An 18,778-nucleotide genomic window follows, 5' to 3' on the forward strand; every position below is an offset into this window, starting at 1 on the left:
TCGGTTGCTAGGGACTAGATAAGGGGAAGGAAGGGGTTAAGGAGCTGTTTAATGGGTACAGAGGTTCAGTTTTGCAACATGAAGATTTCTGGAGATGGGCTGCACAACAGTGTGACTGTACACCTGCTGAGCTACATACTTTGAAATGGTTAAGAAGCCTTGGGGTCAAATCCAGCCCGTTGTGTATCACCGTATTACCTTGGTAACTCGACCTCACTGGGCTTCTCCTTCCTGTTCCGGAAGATGAGGGTTATAATAGGTGCTCACTCTTAAGTTCATCACAGGATTAAATGAAATCTGGTATATAAAACAACTGCCTTGAGTTCATCACAAACACAGTGGCCATAGGAAAGCCGCACATCTTGAAATCGTGAAATCAGGTTCCATCCCAGGCCCCTCTCAGGCTTGCTATAAGAACTCCCTATAAGAACAATGGAAACAGACAGAGACTATTCTAGGGGGCTCCAAAATCACTGCAGGTGGTGACTGCAGCCATGAAATTAAAAGAAAGCTGAGCACCAAAGAATTGATGCTTTTGAACTGAGGTGTTGGAGAAGACTCTTGAGAGTCCCTTGGACTGCAAGGAGATCAACCCAGTCCATCCTAAAGGAAATCAGTCCTGAATATTCATTGGAAAGACTGATGCTGAAGCTGAAATTCCAGTACTTTGGCTACCTGATGCAAAGAACTGACTCACTGGAAAAGACCCTGATGCTGGGAAAGATTGAGGGCAGGAGGAGAAGGGGACGACAGAGGATGAGATGGTTGGATGGTATCACCAACTTGATGGACATGAGTTTGAGCAAGCTCTGGGAGTTGGTGATGGACAGGGAAGCCCGGTGTGCCGCAGTCCATGGGGTCACAAAGAGTCGGACACGACTGAGTGACTGAACTGTAGAACTTGGACAAATCATTTAACCTCGCTTTGTATGTTTCCTTATAAAATCAGGCCATAATATCAGCACTCCCTGTACCAAAAGCATTTTTGTGAGAATCAATCACAAGAACTCATAAAGAACTTTTGAAAAGGCACAAAATGGCAAATGGAAGGTATTATTACTGCATCACTAATTACTAATTACAGATCCAATATCTAGGCTTTGGGTAAAAAAAACAACGACAGGGTGGAGTCTACATAATCCACCCTTTCTCTTGTGGCCCAGGAGTTCCAGGCTTGGCTTAAGGAACAGACAGGGAAGAATACCATTCAGAGTCGCTATAAAAAAATACAACTCATAATTGTAAGTCAATCATACACATGGCATGAGAGTTGGTGAGTTATTCATAAGAATGGAATAAAGATAACAAGCTTGTATTTGTAGCATTTTCACTCTGAGGGAAAACTGTTTTGTTACTCTATTTTTTCTTTTTTTTAATGCAGGGGAAAACCAAGGGGTGAAAGCAGCAGGTCGTTATATAGAAGCAAAGAAACAGCAGGAACTGAGGGGGGAAAAAAGGCCCAAAGAAAGGTCTGTCTTCAAAGGCAAGTGTGTGACATCTGGGAGCAGGCCAGGTTCTGGAACCCAGGGCAAGGACAGCAAGACAGGAAGGGCTCCAACATTCCCAGCGGCCAAAGAGAGCCTTTGGGTTTTCAGGGCTCATCTGAAAGACACCCGCACACTAAATAGCCTGGTATTCAATTTATTCTCTGCAGAAGAATGAAAGGCTGACTCAATGCTGCAAGGATGTGAACTTGGGTTCTGAGGGAGCCGGGTGAGGATGGTTTTAAACACTAAACCAGCCCCTGCAGGCAGGGGAGCACCCGTATAGTAAAGGACATGGAAAGCAGTCATCGCCTTTTAAAAAGAATATTTCTGTTTTCATTATCATTTAGGGCTGTAGTCAGTGTTGAATGATAATAAGAAACTGGCATGGGGAAAAAAATGCGCCCAAATCGCAGGCGTACACAATAAAAATGCTATTATAGACTTTTGTGAATATAAATAGTTTTTTAAATGAGGCTGCTAAGACTGGCATCTTAGATGCTACCTGAAAAAGAGTCATGGTTATATATTCCAACAGTTGCACCCGCCCCTGGGCTTGGCTTTCCACTGCAGAATGGGCTGGGTAATTTTTTTGGAATAAATATCAAAGGGGTAAGGAAGGGAGGCGAGGATTGAAGTGGAGGGAGCACAAAGGGCAAAGAGAAATGACTTGATGCCCAACAGGAGGAAATTGAAGAGGACAAAGGGAAGCGGAGGATAAAAAGGAACGAGGATGGGTTTACTCAGAGTCCCGTTAAATAATGCATCCTCAATCCGATCGAAGAACAGGCTTCACTTGGTGATTTTGTCCCTGCATTTAGCCTCAACCCCAAACAGTCAGGGTGTTGGTTTCTTTGCTTTCCCCCATTCAGATGAAGGTGTTGCAGTAATGCGTATTCAACGGGAACATAATAATGTCTTTGCTGGAATTTCTTCTTCTGGAGTTACTCCCCCTCCCCACCACGTGAGTTCATAAATGTCAAGGGGGCCTAGTTGAAAAGTGGGCAGCGGAGGAGGCCCATATTGAGAATCCATTGTGGGGGATTCCCTGGCAGCCCAGTGGTTTGGACTCTTAAGGGTTTGATCCCTGGTCAGGGAATTAGAATCGCTCAAGCCTCAAAGCAAGCCAAAACGAAAAAAGGAAGACAGAAGTTTCCTTGCAAAGGTCCAAGCTTGGTGTGGACAATGTAAAGTGAGCATCAGGAAGGGCTTTCTGACAGTGAGGAATGTTGCACCCTGGAAGCATAATAAAAGAGCTCGTTGAATTTCAGAGCAGTGGGTCTTCCTGAAGCTGGAGATTCAGACTAGAATAACCACCGCACATCTCTCACATCATTCAGGTACAGATCCTCAGCCAACCAGGCAATGATGTGTGGAGTTTGGTCTTCTGGGTCTGAGACTACTGACCACTGTCTGGAGGAAGCAATGGGGGCATGGATATCTACCAAGTGAGTTTCAGCGTCTATGATAAGTTCCATCCACTTATTGGTGTTGAGCCCAGAGAGTGTGAGTAAAGAGACGGACACATGCAGATGAAAAGCACCATAGGGTAGCTGAGAATATGGCATCAGAGATGGGTCACTGCCATCTGGGTGCCCCGTGAGGGCCTCAGGGCAGGACTCAAGTCAGCCTGCTCTTCTCGTCAGCTCTCAGTGGACCTCCTGCCACACTTGGCCAATCTTTCAGCCCACGGCACTACTGTTTCCTAGATTCCAGCTCCACACCTAGAGCCATCCCTCCATGATGCCGTTGCTGGTCCTCCTCCTCCCCATTCATTGCAATCTGCCTGCTCTCAAGTCCTTCAAGACCCTCCCTCATCTATCCCTTCTTTCCCATCCCCTCTGATCTACCAATTCACTTTCTGATCTACCCAAGTTGAAACCATTTCTCCTCTGTAGGAGTGTCCTCCAGTCTCCTTCTTGCTCTCACCTCCTCCTCCTTCTTCGAATAAACCATCCTGACATCATCTCCAGATTGATCTCTCGATGTGTGACTGGGATTGTACCACTCCTCTGCTTGAAAGCTTTCCAGGGGTCTCCATTGCTTATACCACAAAGCCCAGGATTGGGTAACCGGTCATTCAGCGGAAGCCACCTTCCATTCCCTTGTTGTCGTGTGTCGGCTTGATGTTTTACCTTCTTCTCTGCTCACACTCAGTTCAGCCACCGCCTCCACTGCTTGGCCATCCCCTGGCCTGAACTGTTATACTTAGAATCTCCAAGTATATTTAGCAATGCTCTTTTTCACATACATGTCCATTTGGCAATTCATGGCTCATTACCTGTGGCATCTCATCTGTTTCACATGACATCATCTGGCCTCCTTGTGTCTCCACTGCCTGATCAGTGTGAAAGCTTCCTGGTCTGCAAGCACTGTCCACATCTTAATTTGGTGTGTGCCTTAATCAGTTGCTATGAACAGAGTAGGTGCTCATTAAACGCTTAACTTAGGAGAGGAAAACCTTCAGAGAATTCTTCTTCACGAAGGTCTTGAAAGTCAGCAGTCTGCTCTGGAAATTACAGAAAAGGACTGCCTTCCCAAAAAGCTTCAGCCCCGGTTGAGGCAACCCTCCACATGACCCACTTCATCTCACCTTCATGGCTCAGCTCGGATTAAAAATTCAAGAGCTTCACTGGAAACACCCACCAGGAGGCAACACAGAAGAGAGGAAATTCTGTAAAGGTCCCCGGATCTGACCCAATCACGATGAGACTAATTTTGGCTCATGACCCAACAAGCCACACAGGTAGGGTTATGAGTACAGGCTCTGGCCAGAGCCGAGCAACAGCACTTCTGGGACCCTGAGGGTGCACACATGCTTGCCTACATGCAGATTCAGACATACATAATCATCCTCAGCAGAATTTTAAAACTTTGTTCCCAAATAGCCTATGGAATTGAATTTCTGATATCTGAGTGCATATACGGATATGCATTTTCCATTACTTGTTTACGCAGACTATAAAACATCACTGTAGAGGAGTCGCCAATTTATTAACGGGTTGCCCGCTTCAAGTTCATTTGTTGGCTATTTGGAACTCAGAAGGCATTTTTCCCTGGAAGCAAGAGTGTGCCCAAGCACACTTAACCCATAATGTGCTGTGCTTTAATACCGCAAAGGTTTTCATTCTGTTCATCAGAGGTTTGCAAACTCAAATGCCTGCGGTGGCCAGGGAGGCAGGGGTGGACAATTTGAATGAGGAGAGTCAGGTCAGGAGACCAGGGAATGAGGGAGACCGCTGCACATGCCCCATCTAAATGGGTTCCCCATCTGCCCATGCTGGAGCCCCTCCCCAGCCCCAGCAGCGGCTGCCATGTGGCTGCCCACAGGCCCAGTGCAGATCAGGAGAAGCCAAACACCAAATCTTAAGCTGAAAATAGTTGGCAACTAATTAGAAAAATATGTATACACAGTATAGATGAAATAAGACACATTGTCCTGCTGAAACTGGGCTCCTGCTTACAACCTCCACTTAATAATGTTGCTTCTTGGACTTCCCTGGTGGTCCAGGGGTTAAACTGCACTTTCACTGGAGAGGGTGTGAGTTCAGTCCCAGGCGGGGAAACTAAGAGCCCACATGCTGCCCCGCACAGCCAGAAATAATAATAATGTTGCTTCTTTGAGAAAAAGACATTCATCTAATTTCTACAAGCCAACAGGAAACTATTTTCTCTCTTCCGCTAACATGGGTGGCTCTTCCTGGGTATAGTCCTAGGTTAAGGCTCTACCTTGCATGATTGAAGGCTAATATCTCTGGGGTTCTTAGAGCCCAAGGTTGCTATAGGGCCCTGTGGCCTAAATCTAAGCCCCACACTTGGCCCCATCACTAAGTGTGAGGACAGGACCTTTCCATTCCCTTCCAATGTGTCAGGGTCATTAGTTAACAGGGTATATATATATGAGTACTCTTGCCTGGAAAATCCCATGGACAGAGGAGCCTGGTAGGCTGCAGTCCATGGGGTCGCTAAGAGTCGGACACGACTGAGTGACTTCACTTTCACTTTTCACTTTTATGCATTGGAGAAGGAAATGGCAACCCACTCCAGTGTTCTTGCCTGGAAAATCCCAGGGACGGGGGAGGCTGGTGGGCTGCCGTCTATGGGGTCGCACAGGGTCGGACATGACTGAAGCGGCTTAGCAGCAGCTTATGTGTGAGTTAGGACCTGCCTGTGTTTTACTTTACGTTATGGTGGTGGTGGTGATTACTGCTCTCTTATTTTGTCTGTTTGTTTGCTTTTACTGATTATAAATGCTATATGAGTTCACTATAGAAAACTTGGAAATTTTTCCCTCCTAGAAGTAATCATTGTTAATAATGATTTCCTTTCTGTTTTTTTTAAATCTCTTCCTTTCTAATTTTTCTACACTACATAGGTGTAGTGGGTTGAACGGTGGTGCCCGTCACTCCACTTTCCCCTAAAAAAGTTATGTCCACGTCCTAATCTCTGAAACCTATAAATGTGACCTTACTTGGAAAAGGAATCTTAAGGGTCTTGAGATGAGAATTTAGCCTGTGGCACCACCGATGTCCCAGTTCCTAGCGCCAAACCTAGAGTCATCCCTCCATGATAGATTATCCAGGTAGCTCCTAAATCCAGTGACAAATATCCTTAGAGGAGACACACAGAAGAGGAGGAGACAGTGTGACTGTGGAGGCAGAGGGATGAGGCCACAAGTCAAGGAACCCCAACAGCCACCAACGCTGGAGGAGGAACGGGACAGGTTCTCCCCAGGAGCCGTGGGAGGGAGCACGGTCCCGCCAGACTTCGGACTTCCGGCCTCAAGAACTATGAAAGTAAATTTCTGTTTCGCTAATTTCGTGGTAATTTGTTGAGGCAGCCCTAGGAAAATAACACAACAATACATGAGCAAATGGATGTAATTAATTCAAACAATACAGGATTAAGTAAAGTAAAAAAGAGTGATGATCTCTTACCTGCCACACAAATCCCTCTGTGCTCCCAGTTAGTAGTAGCTGTTGGTAATAGCCCTTCTAGGTCTTTTCCTATGCGTGCCACACACACACACAGAGACATATGCACATAAATATATTTATATGTCTTTTTTTTTAATAAATGGAAGTATGATATTCTGCTATTTGTTCTTTTTAAAATTCAGTATTTCTGAGGGATATTCCCATGTCTGTACATAAAGATCTGCCTGATGCTTCTCAATGATTGCAGTATATTCTGTGAACATAGCTTATGCCATTGTTTTCAACGATTCTAAACTTAGTAACAATATTACAACGATAAACCAAAGTTGACTCTCTTCATGTGGCTACAAGTGAAGTTATTCCCCTCCCTTTTCAACCTATGTATTAAACATATATAGCATGTATATGTGTGTGAGAGAGAGAGAATTAGTACTGTTCACCAAATACTTCTGGATATCTTCTGCCCTTGGGATTGCGTGTGACCAAATAACTTGCTTTAGCTAGTGATCTAGTGGCTCAGCAGTGAAGAATCTGCCTGCAATGTAGAAGACTGGGGTAGACGTGGGTTCAGTCACTGGGTAGGAAGATCCCTTGGAGAAGGAAATGGTCACCCACTTCAGTACGCTTGCCGGAATAATCCCATGGACAGGGGAGCCTGGCAGACTACAGTCCATGGGGTTGCAAAGGAGTCAGACATGACTAAGCGCATACCCTTGCATGTAAACAGAGGTCACTGCTGTCATTTCCAACTGGAATCTTTAACAGCAAGTCCACAACTGTCTCATTCTTTTTCCCCTGCAAAGTAATTGCAGAAGTGCTAAAAGGAGCCCCATCAGTCCAGGCGTCTTGGTAAGGATGACATAGAGTGCAGGGACAGGGACTTCCCCGGCAGTCCAGTGCTTACAGCTTCATGCTTTCACTGCTGAGGACAAAGGCTCAATACCTGGTCAGGGAACTAAGATCTCACAAGCCATCCGGTGTGCCCCTCTTTCAAAAAACAACATTTGACACCCCGGAGTGGAGAGACAAATAGTGTGAGCAAAAAATAAAGCTTTGCGGTTTTAAATCACTGAGATTTGAGGGTTGTTTATTACTGCAGCACAACCCAGCTAATCATAACTGATTTTACATATACAATATATACGTGATATATATATACACACATTTATATTTTTATATCTATATACATTTATATGTTTTCATATATGGATCGTACCCTTCTAAAATTGGAGAAAGCTTAAAACAAGTGGTTTGAAAGAAAAATGTGTGGTTTATTACAGCCTGCTCTGTATTAATCAACGATACAATTAACAATACACAGTACTTACTGTGTACACACTGTTTACTTACTTACCCTTTTAACATTTTCGCTAAGATGATGAGCTTAATGCTAGTGGAAATAAAACCCCATGCTGCCAGTATCAGGCATATGACAATGGCCGTAAATAAACAAATATGTTGTTTGTACATGTGGGTCTGTGAGCTTGGTTTCTATCTCTATGCACCATTGTGCTCTGCATCTATTAATGAGGTTTCAGGCTCTTTTCTATGGTTTAATGTACGTTTGAGAAGACAGTGCTCTGTAGGCTCAGAGAAGAGCCCTTCTCTCTTGCTTCTGGATGGGGGATTGGCAGGTGCTGTTCGCATTAGGGAGGGAGGAAGTACTGTTCTCTGATCAACAGTGAGGCCTCCAGCTGATTAAAGAACATTGTAGAACTGGAAGGGGATCAAAATGCCTCTAGTTCTCTAAGTCAGAAAAGACAAGGCCTTGAAGGCTAAAATGATAAACATAACAAGAGCCTTATGGTTTCAGTGAAAGATATCCAAGATCCAAGCCTTTTTTTCTCCTGGGTAGGAAAATATTTTTTTAATGATCTCTCTTAAAATGTCAGATTTAATAGAAAAAAAAAAGAAAAGAAAAGAAAACCCTCCTGCTCTCCCCTACCAAAACACTGCAATCAGAGAAGGTTCCTTAATCGTGGCTCTGACCGCCTTCACAATCTACACGGAAGATGGACAGCACATACCAGTAGCCTCCCACTCTCCTGGGTTTGATGACGGGTAGCCAGCCACACAATCAAAGACGCCTATAATGAAGACGACATTTTAAATTTAAAATTCAAATATTCAAAAATGCCAAGGCCTCCTATCACCTGTCACAGCGGGATTTTAAGAGAGGATCCTAATCCAGGAGCGGGGGTGGGGGAGGGGTGGATATAGCATCATTCCTCTGTAGCAGCTAAAGGGGGTAAAACAAAAGGAGATGGTTCTACCCACCAGATCGCCCTCCAAGATGCCCTCTCCAAGATGATCCTGTGTTAGCAAAGGGGGCTGGGCTCTATGCAATGATTCCTTAGTAGGTTCTCGGTCCCGTGTAAATCCGTGCTGCTTAAGATTAATAGAGGGACATCCCAGGTGGTCCAGTGGCTGGGACTCTGTGCTTGAATGCAGGGGGCCTGGGTTCGAGCCTTAGTTCAGGAACTAGATCTCACATGATGCAGCTAAAGATCCCACATGCCACACTAGGACCCAGTTCAGCCAAATAAATAAATACTTTTTAAAAAAAATTAATAGAATGTGGGTTTGTATTGGTGGAGTTTTCTCCTCCTTAGCTTGAATTAACCAAAGCAGCATTATCTATCATTCATTTACTTTCATTTAGCCTCTGGATTACTAGCTTGGTTCTCTCATTTCTTTTTTTAAGAAAGTCATTTATGCTGCTCTCAGAAACTTAATAAATACTATGGTTTTAAGTATAACTTATTGAGTTCAAATGTGTGTTATGGTCTGAATGTTTGTGTCCCCCCGACAAATTCATATGCTGCAATCCTAACCCTCACAGACTACGGTATTAATAGGTGGGACCTTTGGGAGTTGCTTAAGTCATGAAGTGGAACCTTCATGACTGGAATTAGTGCCTTAAAAAAGAGGCTCTGAAAAAAAAAAAAGAAGGTCTGTGTTAGAGAGGGTTTGGAGAAAAAGGAACCCTCTTACACTGTTGGTGGGAATGCAAACTAGTACAGCCACCATGAGAACAGTGTGGAGATTCCTTTAAAAACTGGAAATAGAACTGCCTTATGACCCAGCAATCCCACTGCTGGGCATACACACCGAGGAAACCAGAATTGAAAGAGACATGTGTACTCCAATGTGCATCACAGCACTGTTTACAATAGCCAGGACATGGAAGCAACCTAGATGCCACAAACAAATGGATAAGGAAGTTGTGGTGCATATACACAATGGAATATTACTCAGCTACAAAAAAGAACACATTTGAGTCAGTTCTAATGAGGTGGATGAAACTGCAGCCTATTATACAGAGTGAAGTAAGTTAGAAAGAGAAACACCTGTACAGTCTATCGACACATATATATGGAATTTAGAAAGATGGTAACGACGACCCTATATGCAAAACAGCAAAAGAGACACGGATGTAAAGAACAGGCTTTGGAACTCTGTGGCAGAAGGCAAGGGTGGGATGATTTGAGAGAATAGCATTGAAACATGGATATTAGCATATGTAAAACAGATGACCAGTGCAAGTTCGATGCATGAAGCAGGGCACGCAAAGCCAGTGCTCTGGGACAGCCCAGAGGGATGCATGAGAGGGAGGTGGGAGGGGGCTTCAGGATGGGGGACATATGTGTACCTGTGGCCGAGTCACATTGATGTGTAGCCAAAACCACACAATATTGTAAGGTAATTGGCCTCCAATTAGAATTAATGAATTAAAAATAAAAATAAATTAAAAAAAAAAAAGGTGGGCTCTGGAGAGATCTGTAGCCCCTTCTGCCATGTGAGGATTCAAAGAGAAGTCTGAAACCCTGAAGAGGGTCCCCACCCAATAATGCTACCACCCTGATCTCCAAGTTCCAGCCTCCAAAACTGTGAGAAATGAACTTCTGTTGTTTACAGACTACCCAGTCTGTAGTATTTTGTTACAGCAGCCTGAACGGACTAAGACAGCTAGGCAGGATTCTAAGATGGTCCCAGGATTCTCGTCTCCAGTGCACACACACCTTCCGCAGGCTACTCAGTCAAACACGAATCTGGGTGCTACTGTGAAGGGGTCCTGCAAATGCAATTAAATTCTCCAAGCAGTTGACCTTAAAATAGAAGACTATCCTCAGTGGTCCTCAGAGGAACTGGGTTCTCCTGGTGAAAGAGATATGAAGTGTAGAAGGGCCTATGGAGGGGGTACACGGGTGGTCTCCTAACTTCCTCCTATGCTTAGCGTCCTGCCTAACATCCAGCAAGAGAAGAGGGGCTATAGTCCTACAGCTGCAAGGAACTGAATTCTGCCAACAGCCTGAAAGAAGCTTGAAAGAAGACCCCGAGCTCCCGAAAGGAATCAGTGCAGCTGACATTTTGAGTTCAGTCTTGTGAGATCCTGAGCCAAGAACCTCATTAGGCCATGCCCAGGCTTCAGACTCCAGAAACTGCAAGGTAATAAACAAGTGTTTGGGGACTTCCCTGGTGGTCCAGTGGTTAAGAGCCTGCCTTAATGTAGGAGACATGGGTTCAATCCCTGGTGGGGGAACTAAGATCCCACACTCTGCAGGGTAACTAAGCCTGCACATGGTAACTGAGACCACACGCCACAACAAAGTTCCCATGTGCCAAAACTAAGGCCCAACACAGCCAAATAAACAGTTGCAACTTTAAAAATTAATAAATTAAATAAATAAATACATGAGTGAAGCTGCTAAATTTTGGTGGGAATTCATTATACAGCAATAGAAACCTAATACAAACAGACATAGGCCTTACTCTGGCCTAAAATGTAAAAAAAGTCAAGTATAACTTAATTTTAACTGTATACCATGACTGATACTTCATTGGTAATAATAATCCTACAAGATGGGTGAAAGCAATTTCATCAAATACAAAAAAATTAAAATGACAAATAGCAATGTTCCTATATTTGCCTGATAAATAGCTATCCACATGACTGAATGAATTTTCTTCTAGTCTGCTTCAAGACTTAAAGGATTTTCTTTTTCTTTCCTGTATTAATCAATGAAGCTTAGTTTCTAATTAATTTTGGAGCATCTGGATCTTTGAGCTCCTTGGATAAAGGTATTGTTTAACGCTAAGGTTATTTGCTGGTTTGGTTTTTGTCTCAAATAATTGGTTGCATTTTAATGACAGTATATGAAAGGCAAGTCTCAATGGCTCAGATACCAGCACAGAAGGTACTTTACCTGAAGCACCAGCCCCCACTACAAAAATCAATGAAACAGCGCCCCTTTGTGGTAGAGGGGCAAAAGTATCCATACGCTAACCTCGCTGAGATACAATTGGCAAGCACAATAATTTTCTCTTTAAAAAATTAGAAAGAGTTAAGTAGAATATTTTAGAGTAATCATTGCAAACTGGATTATAAGGATTCACGGGGTGTTTAGAGAGCCAAAAGGGAGCCATTGTATTTGCTGGGAAAAGTGAAAATCAAGGATTAATGGCCTTTAACATATAGGAAATTAAATCACCCCTAATACAAACGGCAAAGCAATGTCAGCAGCAGTTTGTCCTCCGATGACTCTTCCACTGAGACGGAGCACAAATGGAAGCAAGCTGATTCTTCAGATAAATGGGATCACGTTAGACATTTACATGACCCTTTAGAGTCATTGAGTCGTTGATACCAATACCCAACAACATCTGTCCTGCTTAGCTGCATTTTGTGATTGAAATCATGAAGGCCCAGGGAAGTTAGGAAAGTAGTAGGGTCACATTTGAAACCCAACGTTTCCAGTTCTCTAAACCTAAAATGACTAGGTTTATCCCATGGTCCACTGTAGAGAAGGTACCCCACTCTGTGCCTGGCTGTTTAGCAGCTGAAAGGTGGCATGGCTGAGCCATTGCTTCCAGGGCTCTGTGTCCAAACTGCTTGGCTTCCAAGGCTGGCTCAAGCCTGTGGCCCGGGGCAATTAGTCAATCCTCCTGTACTCCGGTTTCCTCACTTGCAGAATGCAATTGGTAACAGTATTACAGTCAAGGCATTATTTTGAGGATTAAATGAGAAACATAGGAACAGGGCCTGGGAGCTAGTGAAAGTTTGGGAAACGTTAGCTGTTAAGTACAATAGCTGATGCTTCATAGGTTGACAAGCACTTCAAAAAGCTGCAAACATTTGGGGTTATATCTAAAGACTTCTAGGACTTTCCTGGTGGTCCAGTGGTTAAGAATCCACCTGCCAAAGCAGGAGACACGGGTCCAATCCCTGGTCTGGGAAGATGCCACAGGGCAGCTAAGCCCATGCGCCACAACTACTGAAGCTCTTGCACCCTACAGCCTGTGTTCCACCACAAAGAGAAGCCATCACAATGAGTCCCTACTCAGAGCAACAAGGACACGGCACAGCCAAAAAACTAAAATGAAAGAAGGAAAGAAAAGAAGGAAGACTTCTAGGATATGTATCAGATATCGACAATGGTAAATTACATGGAAGAAGTAGACTTTGCATGCAAGCAGAACTTCAGCCTTTTCACTTCAGTATTGTTGAAATGTATTGCAACAAGCATGTACTGTCGTGATTTTAAATAAGTAAAGAAAGAATATTTCAAAGCCTGCTTCAATAATCCCCTCTAGCCCTGGGATCTCATCATCCAGAATTCCTTTTATACATTTAACCTCCTTGTCCTCTAAGCCCTTTGTAAAGACACCCCGTCCTCTCTAGGCTAACCCTTGGATGAAACCTTTTGATTATAATCCAGTGGTTGCTGATGTCTGCACTCCCAGGGCGCATCTGCAAAAACAACAGGCAAATGCTACGAACTCTTGCAGCGTAAGCATCCTGGTGCTCAGCCTGAAGAAGACTGCAGTCAAGCACCAGGGAAAATTGACCACAATCAGAGATTTCTATCAGCTGCAGAGCACTGCAAGCTGTCGCAGCATTCTGCTATTTGGGCACCAGGCTGTCCATCTGCACTCAGACTGACAAGGAAAGGAAAAACTGCAAAGAGAAGCACGCTATCAAGCATCCTTCCCAGTGTGGCAATGACATTTAGAACTGCTGGAGAATCCTGGAGCAGCTTCATCAGGACTTTTAGTATCTAGTGAGGAGTTTTGAGATAAATAGGCAAGGCTTCGGCAAGTTCCTTAATCTCCTTTGTAAAGTGGGGCTATGTTACTGAGGATAACACCAGCTGCCATAAGAAGTTTATTTCACTCCTGCAAGAGACTCCTGGGGATGCTCCTGGGGAGGGAAGACAGAACTCTGCTCTGCATAGCTCTTCAGGGACCCACGTTCGTTCAAAGGGTTGGTGGGTATGCTGTCTTCAATGCCAACTTTCAAGATCCCCTGGGCTCTGGCATCCATTCAGGAACAGGAAAGAGGAATATCCATGTGAGGTGTTCAAGGGTCAGGCCTAGAAATGATGTCATTACCTTTTGTGGCCACACCTATCTATATGCAAGGAAGGCTGGGAAATGTGCAGTCACCTGTGTGCCCAGAAGAAAAAAAGGGTATGGATTTGGTTAACAAGAAATCACATGTAGACCAGCACTGTAAGAAGAGGTGAGACTAGAGCTGGAGTAGTCACAGGTACAAGAGTTGAGGTGACGGTAGAGGCAACTTTGCGTAAGGGCTTTGAGTTGAGGACACTCGAGCGGTCACTAACACTGCTCACCAGGGGGTTTCAGCGCACCGCCTTCAAGCCAAGAGGGAGGAGCTGCATTGCCACCCAAACAGCCCACCTCCACCCTCTTTTCTGACCTGGGATGTGTGGTCATGTGATTAGTTCTGGCCACTAGGCAGAAGAAACATGTGTCATTTCCAGACTGAGCTTTTAATTTCTGACCTAAGGCTGTCTAGGTGCCTCTTTTCCCTCTGCCAGTGAAGAGCAAGGGGGCTTCCCTGGTGGCTCAGTGGTAAAAAAATTCGCCTGCCAATGCAGGAATTGTGGGTTCTATCCCTGGGTTGGGAAGATCCTCTGGAGAAGGAAATGGCAACCCACTCCAGTATTCTTGCCTGGAAAATCCCATGAACAGAGGAGCCTGGTGGGTTACAGTACAGTCCATGGGGTTGCAAGAGTTGGACACGACTTAGCGGCTAAACAACAACAATGAACAGCAAATAGTATTTCAGACAGCACTGACTCCATCCAGCCTGGGCCCTGGAGAAAATACAGAATGGATCTTACAGGCACCCATGCAACATCTTGTTGTTTTAAGTCATTGGGATTTTTGAAGTTGTATATTACTGCAGCATAACCTAGTTTATTCTGATTGAGAAAGAAACATATTTTCATCCAAGAAGCATGAGATGGTCTGTGAGACAAACAAATCAACAAAAAGGCATTCTTGTCCATTTTAGATCATCAGTTCCAAGAAATAAGGGAGTATGCTTTTGAGAACATAATTTGTACATTATCGTTGTCACGAAAGCCAAAGAAGTGTTTGGCAGGCCTTGGATTATTTTAAATATTGATAACCTCAACTTTCAATAGAGCCCCAGACACATTCTCTACCTTGAAAGATCACTAGTCCCAACTTAGAGGAAGTTTAAAGTTGTTGTTGAGCTGCTCAGTCATGTCCAACTCTTTTGACCCCATGGACTGCAGCATGCTAGGTTTCCCTGTCCTTCACTATTGTTCTAAATAGTTTAAAGTAATGCTAAAGAGAGATGTTAAGGACACAGAAGAAGTCAAAAAAAAAAAAAAGAAAGAAAGAAAATGGGAGCACTTTGGAGGGAATCATGAGCAGCTGTCAGAAGCATTCTTATGTAAAGGTCAAATCCTGTTGCATGCCTGGGGTCTCTAGACCTGTCCTCCTGCACTGCTGGTTGCCATATGGGCCCGCCTAGTGCTTTGACCTGGGGACCAGCACTGTGACGTTCTCCTAACTTGTGCCATTCTGTCTCAGACCTCACTCACATCATCCCACATGCAGATAACTTCACATAAAAATGCAATGAGTGAGCGATCATGACTTTTTAATATATTCCCCCAGAGGGCCTTCCCTGGTGGCCCAGGTTAAGACTCCACATTTCCAATGCAGGGGATGAGGGCTCATCCCTAGCCAGGGAACTCAGATCCTGAATGCCTTGCAGCACAGCCAAAAGATAAAAAAAGATTAAAAATGACAACAACAAAAAATATGTTCTCCTAGAGCAGAGGGCCCCAACACCACTGCCCCCGGCCCAGGCCACACAGCAGGAGGTGAGGGGTGGAAGAGTGAACAAAGCTTCACCTGTGCTTACAGCTGCTCCCCAAAGCTGGTATTACCATCTGAGCTCCACTTCCTGTCAGACCAGCAGAGGCACTAAATTCTCATAGGATGCAAACCCTAAATGTAATGAGGTTGAATCATCCTGAAACCATTCCCCCACCCAGCCACCCCACCCCCCGCCACACACCCACCTCCACCCCTAGTCAGTGGAAAACTGTCTTCCAAGAAAACTGTCCCTGGTGCCAAGAGGGTTCAGACCAGTGCCCTAGCGAAAGTAATCAAACTGAATACTTTAGTTCCGCTCACTTTAGCATAAAAGAAAGTGCCAATGCTCTTCCACCAGCTGGTTGAGGTGCCTTAACTAGCACTGAACAAGTTGACTATAAACTCCTTAGATATAAGAGTTATATTTTATTCATCTGTGAAGAGTGAGGAGCCTGCTTTGGATTCAGCCAGATTCCAGCTTGGATATTGATTCCATCACTTAATAACTGGATAATCTTGACCTTGATAGGCTTAACCTCTCTAATCTTATTTCATCATCTGTAAAATGGGGATAATAATGCCTGACTCCACTGACTTGTTGTGGAAATTAAATGACACTTCTTTGTTAAGCTCCTGATGCAGCTCAAAGTCTTTGATGAGAGTTTGGAGGAACAGTGGCTTCCATCCAACCAAGAAAGTGTGATCTCAGAAGAGACTGTATTTTAGTTCAGTCACTCAGTTTTATCTGAATCTTTGTGATCCCATGGACTGCAGCACACCAAGCTTCCCTGTCCATCACCAACTCCTGGAGCTTGCTCAAACTCATGTACATCAAGTTGGTGATGCCATCCAACTATCTCATCCTCTGTCGTCCCCTTCTCCTCCCACCTTCAATCTTTCCCAGCATCAGGGTTTTTTCCAATGAGTTAGTTCTTTGTATCTGGTGGCCAAAGCACTGAAGTTTCAGCTTCAGCATTAGTCCTTCCAATAAATATTCAGGACTGATTTCCTTTAGGATTGATTGGTTGGATCTCCTTGCAGTCCAAGGGACTCTCAAGAGTCTCCTCCAACACCACAGTTCAAAAGCATTGATTCTTAGGCGCTCAACTTTCTTTATAGTCCAACTCTCACATCCATACATGACTACTGGAAAAAACATAGCTTTGACTAGATGGACCTTTGCTGGCAAAGTAATGCCTCTGCTTTTTAATATTCTGTCTAGGTTAGTCATAGCTTTTCTTCCAAGGAGCAAGCGTCTTTTAATTTCATGGCTGCAGTCACCATCTGCAGTGATTTTGGACTGTGTTTTAGTCTCCATCAAATTTCAAGGAGAATTCCTTTGCCAGAGGCTGCAAATGCTATCATGCTGAGGTTGAATAGATAATGTTTACCTCAAGGGAAAGGATTGGTTTCCATTTTATCTGCATTGTTTGAATTTTTATATGAATTAAAAATACATGACATTAAAAATAAATAGTTTTTTTAAAGGGAAAAAAATGTTGAGTTAGCAGGGTTGCTGGCTTATTTGCTGAATCTTTTAGCTCTTTCAGGGATAGCAAGAGCAACAAACAGAACATACTAATATTTATCTATATTAATACACAACACTAATAATTGGGCTTCCCTGGTGGCTCAGCTGTAGAGAATTCATCTGTCAAAGCAGAAGATGCGAAAGCAGGGTCAGAAAGATCCCCTGGGGAAGGAAATGGCAACCCACTCTAGTATTCTTGCCTGAAAAATCCCATGGACAGAGGAGCCTAGAGGAGCCTACTGTCTATGGAGTTGCAATGAGTCGGACAGGACTTAGCAACTAAACAACAACAAACAGATAAGTATCCATTTTAATAAGGGAGTCTCATTCCTATATGGACCTGAAGGTAGAAGCAAAGTACAATAATCCTTCACAGTTGCACCAAATATTTGCAAGACTTTAGTAGTTTCCCTGTACTGATAGTTTCAACTTCCCATGATTCCACTTATAATATTTGGATTTTACCACGGTGTGAAAGTAATACCCACTTGGAATTTTTATCTTTTCTGGGCCAGTGGCACAAGACACTCTCCCATGATGCTGAGCAGGGGAACAAGTCTAAGCTCCGAGACAGCATGGTGATCAGCAGAGTAAAAACCGAAACGCTGGCAACCATTCTGCTTTTCACTTAACAGTACAGCATTCAATAAATTACATGAGATATTCAATACTGTCTTAAATAGGCTTTGTGTTAGATGATTCTGCCTAACTCTTGGCCAAAGTAAGTTTTCTGAGCAGGTCTAAGATAGGCTGGGTTAAGCTGTGATGTTGGGTAGGTTAGGTGTGTTAAATGGATTTTCAACGTAGATGGGTTTATCAGGACCTGATCCCATCGTATGTGGAAGAAGATCTGTATTATCTTCGCCTCCCTGAAGTCTTTTCCACCCCTCCCAGGCAATTCCACCCCCAGGCAACCGTTAAGGAGGGGAGAAACTGAGGCAGGGTTGGGGAGAGACCGTGAGTCCGGCTAGAACACCCACACCGCGGGCCTCTTGCTGCTCACAACACCGGGGTTCGGGCCGTTAGGGCGGTTTTCAGTGTGGAGCCCGCAGCGCTCAGGCCGCCTAGGAGGGCCTGCCCGCCTGGAGCTCCGCGGAGACTAGGCCGAGGGGGCGGGCCCGAAGCCTCGGCCTCGCCTCCGCCCGCGCGGCGCCTCGGCTGCCGCTTCCCGGCCGCTCGCGGAGCGGGCGCCTCCTGGGGCCCGGAACTGTGTCCGGGCGCGACCAGCATGCTGCAGAAGCGGGAGAAGGTGCTGCTTCTGAGGACCTTCCACGGCCGGACGCTGCGGATTGTGCGGGAGCATTACCTGCGGCCCAGCGTGCCCTGCAACAGCGCGCTCTGCCCGCAGCCCGCCACCTGCCACAACGGTCAGGGCCCGGGGTGCGGAGGGCTGGGGGCACCGGGCGCCGAGGCCGGGCGGGAGCTGGGTGGCCGGGCTGGAGCGCGGGGCGCCGAGGCCGGGCGGGAGCTGGGGCGGCGGGGTCGGGGTAGAGCGTCGGCCTTAAGGTGGAAGGGCGCGGCCCAGAGGCGGAGAGCGGGGCCGCGGTGGCGCAGAGGCCGAGGCCCCCGGGCCTCCTCCCGCCTCCAGACGTCACCTGCGACCCGGCTGCCGGTCACGCGCAAGCGGCAGGCGGCTTCCAGACCTCCGAGAGCTGGGCCGGGCCACG

General features: G+C 45.3%; 1 protein-coding gene across 1 annotated transcript in view; it reads left to right on the forward strand.

Moving 5' to 3' along the window:
* Window positions 1-18,239: 18,239 nt before the first annotated feature.
* DIS3L (DIS3 like exosome 3'-5' exoribonuclease) overlaps window positions 18,240-18,778 on the forward strand; it is a 32,400-nt gene continuing 31,861 nt past the window's right edge. The window contains exon 1 of the mRNA XM_042252062.1: window positions 18,240-18,478. Coding sequence (XP_042107996.1) covers window positions 18,340-18,478 — 139 coding nt within the window. The 5' untranslated portion in view covers window positions 18,240-18,339. The remainder of the gene's footprint in view (window positions 18,479-18,778) is intronic.

This window comes from Ovis aries, chromosome 7 (assembly GCF_016772045.2).
Source record: "Ovis aries strain OAR_USU_Benz2616 breed Rambouillet chromosome 7, ARS-UI_Ramb_v3.0, whole genome shotgun sequence".
Classification (NCBI taxonomy): Eukaryota; Metazoa; Chordata; class Mammalia; order Artiodactyla; family Bovidae; genus Ovis; species Ovis aries.